We start from the raw sequence: 13,982 nt of genomic DNA, 5'->3' as shown, positions 1-13,982 counted from the left end.
TGAGTCATTTTTTGTAAATTCTCACAAAAAAAGCCAAATCACACTGACCATAAGTCAATGTGGAAAAGAAATAAAACTTCCAAGGGGGGTGAACACTTCCAATAGGCATTGTATATGTTGAGAAGATTACCTGTAGCTAATTTTTAATTGTTCAAAAAATATTTTCTACAGCTTTCCAGGCAGCGTTGAGTGCATCAAAATGAGGGAATGTCATCATGTTTTAACAATTATTTATTTAAATAAACCTAAAATGTTGGAATTACTTTGGTATATTTTTGAAATCTTTTTCTCAAAGCGAGGACTCACAATATTTAGAAACTGTCACACATGCATCCATAATTTATTTATGTTATTTATGTTGCATGCTGTGTTCCAACACCAGTTTCTCCTCCTGCATTTGTATATTTAAATGACACTAAAGCTGATTATTTAAGGCTGCCTGGGTGCATTAAATATTCAAGAATAGATGCATACTTTCTTTTTTTTTTTTGTAAATTTTTCCATCGCTGCTTGTGAGCACACTCCCCTTCAGCACTTACCCTCTGATGGCATGACTTTAGGGTTGCAGTCCAAGTAGCGCCTGGAAAAGTGTGACAGCACCCTCTCCCTCTCCTGAGTCTCTCCCATCAGAGCAAACTGCCTGAGGAAAGTCCTGCAGCACAAACACAGAGTTAGCAGATGGTTACCAAACACCAAACTGGTCACAGAATAAAGATGACCTGCTTTAAACTGCCATGAAGGACTGTTACTGCACACTGGACACGCAAATGAAGTGTTTCATTACTGTGTGTTATTTGGAATCTCACATTAATGGACTGTAACGAATAAAAACCCCAAGATGGAACTAAATATTAAAGTTATGCATTTAAGTGTGACTTTGAGGGGTTTGGACTTTCTCCATTTTGTGGTACTTTATATTTCACTACATGTCAGGAGGAAATACTGTACTTTTCACTACATTACACAACAGCTGGAGTTGCGACATGCATCCTATAAAATATATATATATATATACATAAGCTACCAAACAAGCAGTTTCTACTCGTTTTTTTTCCCTCAAGTTTGTCCACACAGTAGACTCCTTTTTCACTTCATTATAAAGTCCTGCACCTTTATGGAAATAACACAATCAAGGCTAGAAGTCAACAGAACTAAAAAATAAGAATAATTTTGTGCAGCAAAACAAAGTTATACAACTATTAATAAAAAAGAAAAAAATGCAAATCACATTTTTTGGAATATTTATTATACACAACATATACATGTGCCCTCAAAAGGGTGGATCTACATGCTGTGTTATTATTATTAGATATTTAACTATTTACATGGGTTAAAATGTCTACAAACTCAGCATTTATGACACTCTGCACAGCGCCTCTGCTGCATTTATTTTATTACTCGACTGTGCTTTATTTTGCCCTCAGCCTCTTTTGTTTGTTTCCACGCTTGTGGACGATCTGCTCTGTGTAAACACAGCCTGCAGTTCAGCCAAACGCTACCTTCATTGTTGGGACGTGACGCTGCAGCTGAGTCACTCAGAGCTGCTCGTTTGCAACAAGGAACACTGACTTTTCTTTTAGCTTTATACAGAATCTGCTTTCTGATTAATGTTTAAGTGAGACGTGCAGAAAGATGCAGATTTTGATGAAAAATCACCATTTTAAATTTGTCTCTCATGATTAGTTCAAGGACAGTGGGAAAGTTTAAAGTCAAACTGCTCTCTTTGTTATTTCTGGGATTTTTAAAGATAATTCTTCTTTAAATGTGCCCGCAGGTTTAGGGGTTGAAAAGGGTTTTACGTTAATGCATCAGTACTAACAATCCGATTGTCTTAGATATTGTATAACAATGTGACAGGAGTCTACATACTGAATGCACTTCTAAATAACATTTGCTTGCAATATGTCTGGTACTTTACTAAAATTAAGTTTTTTTAAACTACTTCCTGCTTTTACTCAAGAAGAAGGATCTCTGCACTTCCTGCTTTCCTATGAATGCTTTCTGAGGAAAATATAAACCTAAAAACACATTTTTCAGTTTAAATAACAGCATAAATAATGTTCCAACAGTCTAAAGATGATGGTGAGTAGACAAGAATGTAGGATGCATATACCCAATGTAAATGATTTTGAATCAGTAAAACTCTGCTACAGTAAAAAAAACAACAAAAAGCAAATTATTGACTGCAGATGCTCAAACTGTCGTGCCGTTGTAAATGCAACACCACAGCAGCCCTGTAGAGAGCAGTGTTTACCAGGAGCTGACAGCTAAAAGGCAGCATTAAGACGCCAGTCGTGTCGGTTTCCAAGAAACTGAGGTCAAATCAAAGCCACCAGGACACAGAGAGGAAGGAATTCTATGAGGTGAATGTGACTAATGATGTTTTAATACAGTTAAAATGTAAAAATGCACAGTATGCATGTAGCTGTCAATCAAAAGAATTCATAGTTTGTGCTTATAAATCTGGCTTTCTTACCGCAATGCTTGGTCGAGAGCGAGGCCTGTGAAGTTGAAGAAACTCAGGTACTCTTCTGCAACCATGCGGCTGAAGTCATTACTGCAGAAAACAAATAAATTAGAAAACAACATAAGTAGGGATGTAAAGATAAAAAAAATAAATCAACACAGGAGAAAGATACAGAAAAAACAAGCTATAAAACGTCAGTCAGACGCTCAGCTTCCTGGGCTCAGTGAATGGCCTCTGTTTGGGCTGTCAGTCAGTCACTGGCACAGCGAGCTGGAGATGCAAACCGGAGGCCAGAAAAACAGCGGAAGAAAAAGGGAGGAGATTCCCAGGGTGCATCTGTCAGAAAGTGAGGAAACCCTTTAATCCCAAATTCTTTCTCATCAGCACGAGCAAGCAGCTGACAGACTGACGGGCTGACGGAGCGGCGCGGCGCTGAAGGAATGCAGATCTACCAAAACGCAGCGCTTTGTAGGCACAACGCACAAGGAATACAGTAAATGCACAGGAAAGGGAATATGCACTGGATCTGGCAGATTAGCATTTATTAAATAAACATAGGATGTAGCAGGAGGCAGGTTCTTCCAGTAACATGCAAACTACAGTACAGTTTGTGAGACTTCAAATGCTGGTGCAAATCCTACATGGACTGTATGAGGTCTATAGTTAGTAAAAGTATATGTGGCAGGAACAGAAGCTTTTCTTATGGAGTGATTACAGATAAGTCAAGATAACGTCACAACCAAACCTGTATTTACCACATTTGCTGCTTTACAAAGAACTGTGTTGTCGTTGCCTTGTTGTGTTGACATTTAGCGTTTTCAAATCTCAAGTCTTTTACTATTTACTATTAACTGTTGGGTGTGTAGCAGGTGGATGTAAAGCAGTTACAAGTGTTTGCTAAGCAGTAATAATTCATTTTTAACCCTCTTAAATCATGCTTTAACATTTAAAGTATGTTGCACTGAACTATCGTAAAATTAGGAAAAGTTTTACTTAAAATTCTCTTGAAACCTCCGTTAAGTTTTAAAGTCACATCATTCTGCTGCACCACTACTTTCTATACATTTTTAGGTTAAACATGTGATTCAGTTTTAATGCTAAACCTACATTTGTGTAGGTTTCTGGCTATTTTTTGTTCCTGTCACAGTTTTTTACTCACTGCCGGCCCTTTTTTTTTTTTTTAACCCCAATGCAAAGAACTGCACCTCTGTGGAAACAGCACAGCCATAGCTAGAAGTAGAGAGAATTAAAAAACGTCTTCTGTACTGAATAATACAGGTTACATAGCCATAAAAAAAAAAAAAAAGTTAATTTCTTGAGGTTATTTATTTTGCAGAAATTTTAAAAGCCAAGAATCAACATGTGCAACATTTCTCCAAGTGCTTACAGGTATTACCAATATTGGAAACAGCTGGTGACTCAACAAACGATTTATATTTTTAATTTGTTCCCATGCTTCTCTCCTTGTAAACACTGTCTGCAATTCAATCGAAAAGTCCCTGAATGATTGTGGGGAGCACAGAATGTTTCAGTTTTCACGAAAGTGTTTATTTCGAGAAGAAATTTTAAATCTCTAATAAACTACTGTTGATGAAATGTCACAATTGTGAACTGGGATTCAGATAATTTTTTAAAATTTTGAATAATCAGAACCCCAGGTTGAAGACTATTCAAGAGTGGCCAGAAAGTCGCAGCTGTTCTGTTTAACTTCAGAGTTTGTAGCTCTGGGAATCTGTCATTAGGGTGATTTTTGAAGCCTTTCATCCCCATCGCTGGGTTTTGGGGTTAAATTCTGGATTATCATTGAATTATATTGTACGCTAGTGTAAAACTAGCTTAAAATTAAGAAAGATTAAATCCAAACCTAAGAGCTTCAGTAAAAAGCAACTGGACTTTTTTGTTTTTTTTGCTTCTTGGGGACGTTTCACTTCTCATTCAAGAGGATTCTTCAGCCCTGAAGTTCAGCACCTGAGAACTAAAGAAGCCTTTTAGACGACAGGTTCTCCTCAAGAACCAAAACAAAAAGAAGCTCAGTTGCTTTTTACTAAAACTCTTGGGATTACCATGACTAGCATGACTAAGAATCCACACTGGGATTAAATTTAAGCCTTTATTTAAGCCTTGGTTTAAAGAGAGTCTTTATGACTCTGTTTATTTGTATTGCACCAAAACTTTAAGTATGAAATATGATCCAGCATTAAACTTTAGAATGGCTGCTTTCCTGAGATGGATTTACCCACCAATAAAAGCTCCTTGAAGAAATTTAAAGGGTAAACTCGACCCAACTGACTTTGTTGATGGTGCTGAGTTTCTTTTAAGATACTGGTTCAACATGGAAACTGTTCAGGAGCTGAACAGAAAGACTGGACCAGCTGTCCAATGGCAGTGGAGGAAATACACCTGGAGCACCAACGCTACAACTTCTGGTGGCCTTCAGAGTTTACGCCTCTGGGTGGAGATCTGTTCGGCCGACACAACTCCACTGTCTGCTGAACTGTCATCAGTGTCTGGGACGAGTGTGAAGAACTGGTAGATCCAGTTTTAAACAACAGGGGTCAAAAGGTGAAGGTTCTCCCCACATATATGCCTACTAGATCCTGACAGCAGACAAACGTATTATCTACTAAAAAATGTTACTCTGGTTGAAAGAAAACATCTCTGTATTGATTAAACTCTATTTAATTTCCGTTTACGTCAATAAACTTGAACTTAGGCAACAGTGGTTGGTTTTTAAATTGTGCAACAGAGCTCTGCTGATCTGGATTTGCTTACCTTAAACCTGCCTTTGATTAATCTCGGATTAAATTATTTGTTTTACTGAATCATAGCAGCAGTGCTAGCAGTAAATGCTAATAGGTTTAGCTTACTGTTTGGTTGCTAAGTCGATCCCTGTGGTTGCTATGTGGTACCTACAGCCTGCAGTTAGAAGGCGGTGAATATGTTATGCGATGTAGTTGCTAAGGTGTTCATAAGTGTTGCTATGGGATTCAGTGTGGTTGCTAAGGTGACAGCAGTGGTTGCTAATGCGTTTTTTAAGAGGTTGCTAAGCTGCGGCTTTCATATCGTTGCTTCTGTCTTTTGTTAGCGGTTGCTAGTAAGCTGGTCTACTTAAGCTCTATTCAGACAGCGGATACATCATATCTCATCAGTCTGTTGAAGTCATTCAGACATTGGTCATGTTTACATTCATGTTACTCAAGTCTGGGATAATTTACAATTCCAGGTCATTAATGAAGTTAGTTTTGTTGCTCCAAGCATAATAACGCCTGCAACTCTGTCTCTTAGCAGATGGATCCTGCTGTTGTCCTGCTATTTAATAAACTCAGAGGAAAGACTCCTACAAACAGCTGGAAGCAACAAACTGAACTTCATCTTCTGTCGCCTCTTTTGTCAAAACCTGCATTGCATTTATCATCTCATTAATCTGACCTGTTAGTTTCATTTTTATGGAGATTATATTTTGCAATAGATGGGAAACTGTCGAACGAGAAACATTTGTAGCACACACTCTGTGTCCTTTGGTCTCTGTGATGTTGTGTAGCGCTGACAGTGGTATGAAAATGTAATGAGATTGTCAACGCAACTTTTACAGAAAATTGCTTGGAACGGCAACCATGAAAAGAAGCAATCATATATAACACATTAGGGCTGGGACTTTAACGCCTTAATATCGATTAATTAGACAGAAAAAAAAAAGATTATCTCAGTTCCCTACTTTCTGGTACACCAGTAACACTGATGCACACACTCCAGCCCAGTAGGTGGCGCTGATGCATCTAAAAATACCTAAAATTCATTTACCAGCTGCAAAGAAGATGCACAGGATGCACTGAGTGACGTCAGCGCACAAGAAAGTTTGGTGAACAATGATGGAGGACGAGATTGCTTGGCTTGTTGAGCAGAAAGTTTTTTGTTTTTTTAAAAAAAGCTTCCCGATGGCAGCTTGGATCAGAGCATGGTTGTGTGCAAATTGTGCCAGAAAGAGTTTTAAGACAACAAGTGTTAAAATGGTAAATAGCTATAATTGCAGTTTGAGTTTGCACTGATCTGAGAATGTCGTAGACAGATGAAAAATGCACAAATAAAGATTAAAAAATAAACATTTTTTTTATGTCTATTCATTGATTCAGTCGTCAACCAAAATGCATTTGAATTGAAAAACTTTGCTTATTGTGTCAAATGTTGCTATTTGATAAAAATGCGATTAATCAAGATTGATTAATTACAAAACTCTAATAAATTAGATACATTTTTTTAAATTGCTTCCCACCACTAATATATATATAGATGTATGTGTGTGTATATATAACAGGAGGCTGACAACATGTAAATTGCTTGCATGGGGCTTTGAAACAGGCCCCATGCAAGCAGTTTGCATGTTGTCAGCCTCCTGTTTTACAAATAATTGTCACTTGCAAATGTTGTGACGACTACTTTCCTTTCTCATCAATGGGCCACAAGTACAATGTTTCTTTTGATGAGTTTAAAGTGCTAAAATGATCGTGAGTGAAGCAACATGCAAGACACGTGTTGCATCTTCCAGGCTGCAAATAACATAAAACTGGGTTAATGTGCACTCGAACACTTCACTACAAACACACTGACTTCTGACACCACAGCTTCCCACATCAGAACCCAGAACCCTCCTCACTTCTTGCTGAGATGTCGCGCCACATCAGACTTCCGGAAGCCGTCCAGGTTGAAGAGACGTTTGGCGAGGCGTTTGGCAGCCGCCACGTCGGCGCGATGGCTGCCGTTGGTGAGGGTGTCGCTGCTGCCCAGACCCAGCCGGTCGCTGAGGTCCTGGTCCAGCTCCGAGTCCGTCGCCAGACGGGCCTTGTCCCTGCTGAGAGGAGGGTCGGTGGGAGGAGGGTCAGAGGTCGAAGACACAGCAGAGAGACTGATTAAAATCAGGCGCTGAGAAACAGATGGACGGTAAGAGATAAATGGGAAGGAAGGGGAAGATGGGAAATGAAGCACATTATGGTTCAGGAGAGGTAAGTGGGACAAAGAGAGAGTAAAATTAACAGAGAGTGGTAAATAATTAAAAAGAACAGTTAAAAAAAGGATAAAAGGAGGAGCAATGAATGATAGAGATATAATAATAAAACTAATAACTCCAGTGTATCAATAATTTAATACTAATATCTGATTTGTGCTTAAATCAAAGATTCCAGCTGTTATGTAAGAAGTCAAGATTAGTAAAGTACATAAGAGGAGATGAGAAAGTAGCTTCAAAGAAAGATAAATATCTGTTCAATGAAAACGTGTGAACAGAGAAGAGAACCGAGTAAACAAAAAGCACGTTCATATTAACTATACAACAGAACACATTCAGATCCTCAAACAAATCATGTGGTGCGATTATACAGTTTAACGCCTGCATTCAGAATCTCCTTCTTTTGCCAGCTTCTTTGCTTCTCTCTTATCACTTCCCAATTAAGCCCCTCCGAAGCATCAGCCAGCAGTCGGCAGCGCAAAACTTATTATATCTGACTAATTCTGCGGTGATAATTTAAGCACGTTATGTCACACTGAGGTAAAAGAGAGCTACTTTTCCAGCTTCTGCCAAAAAATGTGGATGATAGAATCGAGGTCTCCGAGTTCATTCGCTGAATATTTGACATGACAGCGACTTGTTCCGCTGCCATGGAGGAGCCGTGCGTCCATTCTGGTCACGCCAGCCGGCCGCAGAAAACAATGACTGTCCAGCAGCCCAGAGTTGTAATCCAAGAAAAAAAAAAAAAAGCAAGAAACACTTCCTGAACAAGGCGAGCTCTCATTTGGATTTCTCGGCATGAGGAGCAAGCCAAGAAAAACCCACAGTCCCACGGCTTTGCCTCGCTCATTTACACATCTTAGGCCGAGTATTAGTCGGGAAAATCACACCAGAGCAAACAGTGATTAATAACGCGAGCTAGCGCGGTTCAAAGGTCAACTGTGGTTTCACCAAAGTAGGATCAAGACAAAAGAGTTATGTGGATGCTTAGCAGGTATCATTTAGTGTAACAGCATGCTAACTTTAGCTATTTTGCAGTAAATACAATGATGGCATTATTTTGTAGACATTTAGTCATCACTCAGAATATTGGATGAGTGCAAGTTACTGGTGCTGGATTAAAAGTGAGCCGATCACCAAAGGTCGTTCTGTGGGAGAAGTGAATCTCTTCAGCAAATTCCACATCTGATAGCTAATACACAGAGTGTTAGCGGTTTGATTTATAATCCGGGAACCATCAACCGTCAACCTGCTGCTTCATCACGGAGACGTTTCTTTAACAAACGATGATCTCGTGTCATGCAAGAGGATAGGTCAAGGGTTCACCAAAGTTATTAAGATGTATCCTCTGGGAGTCATGAGAGTTCAGCCAGTAGTTGGTAAGACACTTAACTAAAAGTAAGAAACACTCGTCTCAGACATGTCCAGGATTATTCCTCTGGGCACCATGAATGTCTGCACTGCATTTCATTTCAATCCATCAAACAGATGCAGAAACATTACAAGCCATAAATATCAACTTACCGATGCAGCTAGAGGTCAAGTTAAACAACAGTCAGTTTATTGTATCCTCTGTGGAACTTTGAATGTCCAAAAACACAAACGTAAAGCCAATAAAGCTCAATTATTTTTAAATTGAATAAATAGCAGTGGAGAAATTTCACTTTGGGCCGAAGCAGTGAACCAGGCAACCTCCAACATACAGCCATATGTGTCCCTCAGGAGGTGGTGGAGACCAAAAATGAAGCTAAAAGAGAGTGAATATTGAACTCTATATCGACTTAAAAGATGAAGTGAACAAAAAAGGATAGACCGTACACTCTCTAAAGTGACTCAGGGTTTGTGTTCTCACAACTTGATGTGAAGAGAAAAACATCAAATGGTAAAGTTGCAAACAATATTTTATCAAGTTGTCTCAACAGCAGCACACATCTTAGGTTTGCCACTTCAACACAAAGGCTTTTGGGTTCATTAGTTGCATAGTTTCTAGAATAATCTATTAATACTGTTGCATAAAGGGAAGTGAGCTTGGCTCCTGACGCCTAAAACAAAACATTTGAATTTTCCTCCTGAGCGAACAATATTCAAATCCTCTTGTGCACATGTGAAATACAGGTGGGACAGGTTTCCTGGGTGGAGACGTACCTGTGGCAAGTCCGCCTATTAGCCAAATACCTCTCCTCCCCGGCTGCAGTAGAGCCGTGACAGCAGAAGACAGACGGCGTCCTCATTTCCCGACCGACACTTCGCCTCCGACCGACCCCCCGCCTCCCCCTCGCCTCGCGCCCCGAACGCATCGCCGTCCGGCTCTAGGCGACACCTGCACTCGCTCCCGAGAGGCCGGCGGGCATTTGAAGTTTCCTCGGCTCGGCTTTGAATCTGCCGGAGACTTCATGGGTCCCCTGGTTTCTTCCCTCCACTTTCTCACTCTCCCTCTGTGTTTGCTGTCATTTGATCTTCACAGCGAGCTTCCTTCCCCCCCCTCCAACTAAAAGAGCTGTTTGTCCTGCGGTGCCTCGCCGGCTCTATCTTTTCCCCTCCGAGTCTGTTTGCTGTTGTTTCTCTTCCCTCTTTTTTCTTTTCCACTCCTCCCTCTCTCTCTCTCTCTTTCTCCCTCCCTTATTCCACTGTGTAAACTCTCACTGTCCCCTGCTGACCTTGGATTCGAAGCATGCCATGAGACTTGGCTTGTCTATCGCCTAAAAACCTCCCTCCCTTCCCCTTCTCCTTTCCTACAGTCCATTCATTCCTGTCTCGCTCTCTTTCTCCTTGCATCTCCCATTACACCCACTCAGTGTGCCCATCCTTTGGGTGTTGTACGAATTGTAGTCCACCTTGTTTGTGTGTGTGTCAGCCTTTCACACACCTACAGAGAAATCCAAGAGGGTGTCGGGTTTAAACTCGCAGGGTGTTTCCTCCGCAAACGGCCCCGAGGGGAAGGAATAGGCGTCTTTTCTGTCAACATCAGAGGCCATTGTGGAGCTACAGCTTCAACTGGGCCTGCAGGAGTGTTCATAAGCAAAAAGATTAAGCCCCGCCACCTGTTAGCATTGTCTCATCGAGAGGCGGCACAATGCGGAGAGGTCCTGAGAGAATTCCCCGGTGTCAGCCTCTGCTTTAACGGTGTCCGAGCATAATTGAGCCTTCTCTCAGTCGGCCGGGCAGCTCGGCACAATGAGCCACTGTCTGACGGTGCGGGCCATCTGAAAAGGGGCGATGTGAGGGGAAGGAGGAGGGAGAGCAGGAGCAGGAGGAGGAGGAGGAGGAAGAGGAGGAGGTAGGGGAGTGAAATTCCTACTTTTATCAAAGTACGGAGAGGCCTTCAGAGATATTTGCCTCGTCGTCTCGCTCCTGGATTCCGCGGCTCCTGGGCAGCTCACCAAAGTGCGATAAGACCCGCGACAAGCAAACATTTACCTTCACGGTTTGAGCTCTATCAGGAAGTTGAGCAAAAAAACTGAAGCGTTTGTGAAAATGAAGCTGCTTCGTTAATATGATTATTTCTGGAGTCTTTGTGGACACATTTTGTGGCTTGGACCGGCAGGAAATATAAAGTCAGCAGTGAAATTACGACAATGTCACACAAAATGAAATCTGAAGACAAATTCATTCAAACACAAAGAGATTTTTATGTGTGATACAATAAGAAAACTTGCTCAGAATAAAAAAGGACGTCTGTTTGATAGAACATAATTTACTCTGATTTAAAGGTTTTTGAACACAGTTTTTTAAACTTTTACTTTAAAAAGTTTCTGCACATGTGGCTTCATAATTTCAGTTTCATCAGGAAGTTGAGCTAAAACCTGAACCAAAACTAAAGCATGAGTTCATTTAAATGAGGCTGCTTTCTGTTTTAGATGACTTTTTAGGGCAGTTTATTGAATGTGTCGGCGGTTCGACTACACGAGAAGTCATTTTAGCACTGACGTTGCATCGTGCCCTTGTGGATAACATATTGCAAATGAACTCAGAGACATCATGACTTTCTTGCTGCTTAATTCATAATAATTTTTAAAAATTCACTTGGTTGTTATTTTCCATGATTAATATACAAAAGCATCTATCTAATAGAACATAACTTACTCTGATTTAGGGATTCTACAAGTTGCAGATTTTTTTTTATTTTACTTAATTTCAAAATAATGGACTTCATTTGGGGCTGCAGGGTGGTTCAGTGGTTAGCACTGTTGCCTCACAGCAAGAAGGTTGCCGGTTTGCGTCCCGGGATCTTTCTGTGTGGAGTTTGCATGTTCTCCCCATGCAGTGTGGGTTCTCTCCAGGTTGCTTCCTCCCACACAGTCCAAAAACATGTTGAGGTTAATTGGTGATTCTAAATTGTCTGTAGGTGTGACTGTGAGTGTGCTTGGTTGTCTGTCTCTAAGTGTAGCCCTGTGATAGACTGGTGACCTGTCCAGGTGAACCTGCCTTCACCCTGAGTCAGCTGGGATAGACTCCAGCCCCCCATGACCCTAGTGAGGATTAAGCGGTATATAGATGATGGATGGATGAACTTCATTTGGCTGCACAAAGCATCCTTTCAGCATTGACATATTGCAAAAAGTGCAATGTGAAGCTGGCAAATCAATCCAAACCTGCTGCTTGATATGAAGAGAAAACTTGCTCTGGCCTAATTTTTCACGATTATTCTAAAAGTGAAATCTGTCTCATGTGTGCTTCAGGGTTTTTTGTTTGTTTTTTTACTTCACCTTAAAGCATTTGTTGGCGTGCAGGTTCTACATGTGCGTTCATGATTTGAAGTAAAGCTAAAATCTGAACCAAAACTGAAGCATTAGTTCATAAAAAGGAAGCTGTCGCGTTTCCAACACTGCTCTTTGGGGGCATTTTATGCTTTAATTTGACTCTTTTTGCACACATGTTGTGGCCTGGATCAAGTGTGCATGAGTGGTTCCAACTAGGGCTGCACAAAATGTCACGTCAGCATTGACATTGCAGTGTGTCCTTGTAGAAATAATTTACATTTTGTAAATTGATTGAAACACGTCCTGCTACAACAGTTTTTTTGCTGTTTGATACAAAAAGAAAAGTTGCTCAGTTCTTATTTTCCACAACTAGTCTACAAGAGATGTTTATTAGGACCTTAATTGAGTCTGATTTAAGGTTTATTCAACATACAATTTGGTTTTTATTTACTTCATTTAAAAGAGTTTGTTAACAAGATTCAAACTGAGGATTTATTTGCACTCATGTAGTCGAGCACTAACCACTTCCCTACTGAGTCGCCCTGATGCTGCTTTGTTTTTAACATTTCTGCATGAATCAGCTGAAACCTGACGCTGGATTCCTCTCTGGGACACACAAACACACTCCGCTGCTCGACGCTACCCTCCGACATGACGTTCACTCGTGTCAACCTGCACTTGACGGTGTGATTGTTGTCCTCTTCTGCCATCTAGTGGGCAGAGCTGCAACAATGCAGTCAGTCTCCCTCTGCAGTGCTGTCACACTAAGTTAGGGTGACATTCACAAAGCCAGACTACCTCGCTGTCACACACAAACACCGTGCCAGACATCATGTCACAACAGTTATAGGTAAGCGTGAGAATCTGTCACAGGGAGGGTTTGTGTCAAGACAAACGATTCCAGGTGTGTAATAAAGTCTCGTGAACTGCAGGTGGGAGTCTGTTGAGTCAAAATAAAGTCTTTGGGACCTTAACAGTCAAGGTGAGTCCCTGAATGCTGCAGCAGCCATCTGCCGCTGTCCTGACATGCCTATAGCTCACACACACACACACATCCATGCATGCACACAAAACACCTACAGGTACACGTGCACACACAAACACATAGGGACAAAGCAATATGCACAGATGGATGCATGCACACACACTTCCTGACACAGCAGAGGGACCACAGGCAGCCCTCCAACGACCTTCACTTTAAGCTCCAGAATAGCTCTGCAGCACTGCTCCGAACAGCGACACAGACAGAGACGCTCATTCATCCGGAGTCTGACAACAGTCCATTAACAGGGCTCCGACCTCACCGACGGGGCAATCAAAACTGCATTAATACTGAATCAACATCACAAACTCTGCTATTTGTATCCGGTTCTACTTTGGGTTTTGTGGCCAAACAATGCAAACATACGGCGGAGCTGAGTGCTGATCTGAAAGCTCTGCAGACAGATTGGATGGATGTGCACTGCAGCCTTATAGCGAATGCATGTAACTCTAAAAAAAACTAAACTCCTGTTGCGTTTGCTTTATTTTTAGAGGCTAATGGAAAAATTCAGCTACAAACATGACTTGGTGAGCGCAGAGCATTTCAGCTGTCAACGCTCCATCACCTCCGAAAAAGATGTTCGACTGTGTGTGAATATTGATCTGACAAAGGCAGGTGAAAATGTCTTTTTGCACATATTTCACAGCTTGGAGGTCCCAGCTAAGGCTGCACGATTCTTCATTTTAGCATCGACACAGCGCAAGAATTGCAATGTGAAGTAAGGCAAATAAATGTAAACATGTGCCGCTAAGGCTGCAAGGTGGCGCAGTTGGT

At 41.1% G+C, this 13,982-nt stretch overlaps 1 protein-coding gene across 1 annotated transcript in view; it reads right to left on the bottom strand.

Annotated features, from left to right (window-relative positions):
- The window catches only part of LOC103366019 (PH and SEC7 domain-containing protein 1), a 74,237-nt gene that overhangs the window by 54,946 nt on the left and 5,309 nt on the right, over positions 1-13,982 (bottom strand). The window contains exons 3-5 of the mRNA XM_008293630.1: positions 7,119-7,313; positions 2,477-2,557; positions 540-652 (exon numbers count right to left, since the gene is read on the bottom strand). Of these exons, the coding sequence (XP_008291852.1) occupies positions 540-652; positions 2,477-2,557; positions 7,119-7,313 (389 nt within the window). The remainder of the gene's footprint in view (positions 1-539; positions 653-2,476; positions 2,558-7,118; positions 7,314-13,982) is intronic.

The sequence above is a fragment of the Stegastes partitus genome, unplaced genomic scaffold (genome assembly GCF_000690725.1).
Source record: "Stegastes partitus isolate 25-593 unplaced genomic scaffold, Stegastes_partitus-1.0.2 Scaffold898, whole genome shotgun sequence".
NCBI classification, from domain to species: Eukaryota; Metazoa; Chordata; class Actinopteri; family Pomacentridae; genus Stegastes; species Stegastes partitus.
This window is presented reverse-complemented; position numbering and strand designations above follow the sequence as displayed.